The 4,387-nt window shown below is 29.9% G+C and overlaps 1 protein-coding gene across 1 annotated transcript; it reads right to left on the bottom strand.

The window, feature by feature from the left end:
- Positions 1 to 3,632: 3,632 nt before the first annotated feature.
- Positions 3,633 to 4,159, bottom strand: LOC125860534 (uncharacterized). The gene has a single exon (XM_049540518.1). The coding sequence runs from the start codon at positions 4,033 to 4,035 to the stop codon at positions 3,667 to 3,669; it is 369 nt and encodes a 122-aa protein (XP_049396475.1). The 5' UTR covers positions 4,036 to 4,159; the 3' UTR covers positions 3,633 to 3,666.
- Between the last annotated feature and the right edge of the window lie 228 nt (positions 4,160 to 4,387).

Genomic DNA, 4,387 nt, shown 5'->3' with positions numbered 1-4,387 from the left:
GAGTATGCAAGCTAAAAGAATCTCTCTATAGGCTCAAACAATCTCCAAAAGTTTGATTTGACAGGTTTACTCATTTTATTAAAAAAATAAAATAATGGTACACTCAAGGCAAGCAGATCATACAAGGTTTATTCAATATTCTTTTAACGGAATATTGACTATCTTGATAGTGTATATCGATAATATCATACTTATAGAAAATGACTTGTTCGAAGGGAAGAATTTTAAAAAATAGTTAACTTCAAACTTCAAGATTAAGGGTTTAGTCTTGGCATGGACATAAAAAGATTTTATTTTTTTTAAAAAAAAAAGACATTATGATATAACAAAGAAAATATGTACCAAATCTTTTAAAATAGGAAGAGATGAGTGGTTATCATCCAACCGAAATAGATGTTGATCCGAATATAAAATTTAGAAACAAAGAAGAAAACTCAGTTGACCAAAGTCAATATCAGAAACTAATTGAGAAGTTGATCTACTTGTTTCACACTTGATCTGATATTTTGTTGTAAGCTTAGCAATCCGTTTATGCACTCTCTGAAGGATGAGCACCAACAAACGGTCTACTGAATTCTAAGATATCTAAAAAATTCACTAGAGAAAGAATTGTATATCAGATAGAATCAACATAGAGGCATTAAAAGTTTTATAGATGCATATACAGTGGACAGGTTCTACTACTGATATGAAGTCTACATTTGAATATCGTACATTTGTATATAGAAAAACGTTGTATCTTGAAAAAAATAAAAGCAAAAATATCATAGCCTGTAGTAATGATGAAGTTGAATACCGATCTATGATCATTAAAATCTTTGAAATGATTTGGTTCAAGAGAATGATGGAAGAACTGAAAAAACCATTTGCTCGGTCAGGAAAGTCGTATTATGACAATAAAGTTGTCGGGAGTATTGCTCACAATTCAACTTAACATGATAAACAAAGGATATTGAAATGGATAGACACTTCATAAAAGCGAAGATTGAAGAAGAAAGTGTATGCATCCTTTTCTACCCAACAAATTAGCAAATTGCATATATTTTCACCAAAGACTAAATCAAACTAAAATTTTGAAATTCTTGTAAGTAAGTTAGGCATGACAAGCATTTATATGTCCACTAGAGCGGGAGCGTAGATTTGTGAATATCTAACTAGCTATGATCAAATTTGATTATGTAGGATCTAAATTGATTTGATAAAAGATCTGATGTGCTATTAAATACTTTAGAAAATTAGATCAAATAAAAGCATCTCTTGATTCGCAATTATCCTAGAAACAAGGAATCTGATTACTAGTTTGTTTGCTTCTATCTACTATATATTTGTTCCTATACAAATGAATAAGATTGTACACTTTTGATATCAAAACTTACAATTAGTCTAATCATTACTTTGTGGAACTTACATTCAAGCCTCCGCGACACATTCTTATCACAAAATACTTAAAAGATGAGACTCTATTTCACCTACACAACTCCAATACAATGAGCGACATCATCATCAATCTCCCCATTTTCTTGAATTATTAACCCAAATACTTGGAACTCACTCTCTTGGGTATGAATTTATGCATCAAATTTCACTTCCACCTCCGTCAGTGGCGGAGCCAGGGCTTTTAATAAGAGGGTTCAAAATCTAAGAAGTAAACACACGAACTAGTGAAAGGGGGTTTGACATCTATTATACATACCTAAAAAATAATTTTAACCATGTATAAATAGTAATATTTTCCGCCGAGGGGGTTTGGATGAACCCCCTAAGTACATGCTACCTCCACCCCTGACCTCCGCAATATGTGTTACTCAGTAAATTTGCGTTTTCAAGTATTCCATTTTAGTATTGCTTAACTTGAAACCTTTAGATTCTTGGTCTTGTCTCTAAACTTTCAGTCTATCATTAACAACATCACACATCTCGTCAGTCAATACTATGTCAAATGCGCATAACATTCATCACGACACCTTTTTTTGAATATGTTATAACAATTCGTCTATGCAAACAGGAACAAACTAAGGACTGACCCTTGGTGCAATCCCTTCACGACTAGGAAGTGTTTTAAGTCACCTCTCACAAACTTTGATCTTGGTTCCATCATACATGTCCTTAATTTCCTTATTGCAGGTCACATGTACACCTTTAGACTCCAAAATACCTCCATAGAAACTTTATCATAAACCTCTTTTAGGTCAATGAATATCATGTGTAAGTCTTTTCACGTTTCTACATTGCTCCAACAACATCCTCACAAGATGAATGATTTTTGCAATCGATATTGGTTCTTGGAGATAGATACACCTCATCTCAACCACTCTCTCCCAAACTTTCATAAATATGGCTTAGTTTGAAACCCCAATAGTTGTTGTCATTATGAATATTACCATTTTTCTTGTACTACGAGATCATTGTACTCCACTTTCATTCTTTTAATATTTTAGCAGTCTTAAATATGACATTAAACAACTCAATTAGTCATTCCATATCCCTCTCACCTGCATTCTTCCAAAAATCCATCGAGTATGCAACCACGATACCAAAACTTTTTATGATAATATTTCATGTGACTAACTTTTTGATTGAATATTTAAAAATACAAAAAATTAAAATTTATAATCTAAAATATTGGCATAGATGTTAGTACAGATTAAATCACGTTATCAAAGATAAAACGATTATATAAACATTTAATTTCTTTTTAACATAGAAAATACTAAAAGAATTAAATAAACAAAAAAAATAAGTATATCGTTTAAGTTATGCACATTAACTCATTAAGGATGTAAAACTTGACTTTGTCTCTTGACAAAGCTTCAGGGATATAAGTATTTTATTAAACAAAAAAATATTAAAATGTTTAGTTTGGAATTTATCGATATGGTACAAACCTGATTAGCTAGCTAATCATTTAAGGTATCATACTTATCAATATAGTTATACATTATGATGTGACATTAATATGAGGTGTTTTTTGACCATGAAAGAGGAAAAATATATATTCGTGCTCGGTATTATTTATATCAAAAAAAATTTCATATTTAAATTTCAAAGTTGAGACGTCTAATTAAAAATAAAAAGGATCCTATTCATTTCAAAACCATTAATGATGGTTATTTCTAATTTCATCTCAATTTTAATATGGTTTTGAATTAATAATTTATGGATATTGACTAAAAAAAATAGAGACAACTCAAAACTCACTAGAAAAATATTTTCATTTTTTTTTAGCTATAACAGCTAAGCAAGACCAATGAGCTCAACTAGTGAGTATGATGGTTTAAATAATTTTATTTAACTTTTCTGCACTGACATTTTGCCATTTAAATAATATTAGATATGACTTTTTAATATGTTGAATAATAATAATGAGACATAAATATCTAAAAAAAATTACAAAAATAAATAAATCTGAACCGATTTTAATTGGAGTGTGGACTATACAAATATTGACCATTTCAAAAGCGTTCAAAATAATAGTCAACTAAATTCATACAACAAATTTGTTAATTTCTTTACAACATCATCAATAGACACACCTAAAATCTATAAAAAAAAAAAAAAANTCAATTCATAGATATATGTACAAAATATGTTACACTAGTAATATATATAATAAATTCATTTTAAATACGCATGTTGATTATAAAAATTTTAACTCCGTCTCTGATATCAATTAACTTCAGGAATGCTTTGAAGACGAGGCTTCCATGATTGTTGACGTTGAATATTCTCAAAATCAAAGCTATTATTGCTGGAATTTAAAAATCCAGACAATAGTTGCTCCATTGTAACTTCCTCCATATTGTCAATTTTTCCAGCTAGAATTTGTTCAAGCTCATTCTTCGTAATTCGTATTTTCACCTCTTTGTAATTAACCGTCGAAGAAGAAATAGAAGAAGATGATGATAATGATGATGAAGAAGACGAAAATAATTTTTCTTTCTCTACGATCAATTTTTTTGGTGATACGACACATTCCCACTCATCATCATCATCAACATATACCATGTTTGATCCACGTTTACAACAATTCCCCATCTTAGAATAACAAATGTTCTGTTAGATTAGTTGAGATACTGTAAACTGATCTAAACACTATGATTATAATTTACTAACACTTTTGAATATACTAATTTCTCATTAATATGTTTGTGAAATGAAAGAGGTGGAGATTTGGGATTTACATGATACATCTATATTTATACCCTTGGAAATAATTTGGGGGGTGGGGGGGTGACGAAGGTGGGGGGAAGGACACATAGAATAAGAAATGGTCTTCTTTTTCTATGTGTAGACAATTATTATTATGGGTGGCTGACAAGGAGGATTAGTTCAACAATCTTATTTTTTTCAATTTACTCTATCTATATATTGCTTTGACAAATTATTT

The sequence above is a fragment of the Solanum stenotomum genome, chromosome 3 (assembly GCF_019186545.1).
Source record: "Solanum stenotomum isolate F172 chromosome 3, ASM1918654v1, whole genome shotgun sequence".
NCBI lineage: Eukaryota > Viridiplantae > Streptophyta > Magnoliopsida > Solanales > Solanaceae > Solanum > Solanum stenotomum.
This window is presented reverse-complemented; position numbering and strand designations above follow the sequence as displayed.

What these genes read in the sequence shown, in the direction of transcription:
- LOC125860534 (XM_049540518.1), bottom strand. Translation starts at nt 4,035, where the DNA reads ATGGGGAATTGTTGTAAACGTGGATCAAACATGGTATATGTTGATGAT.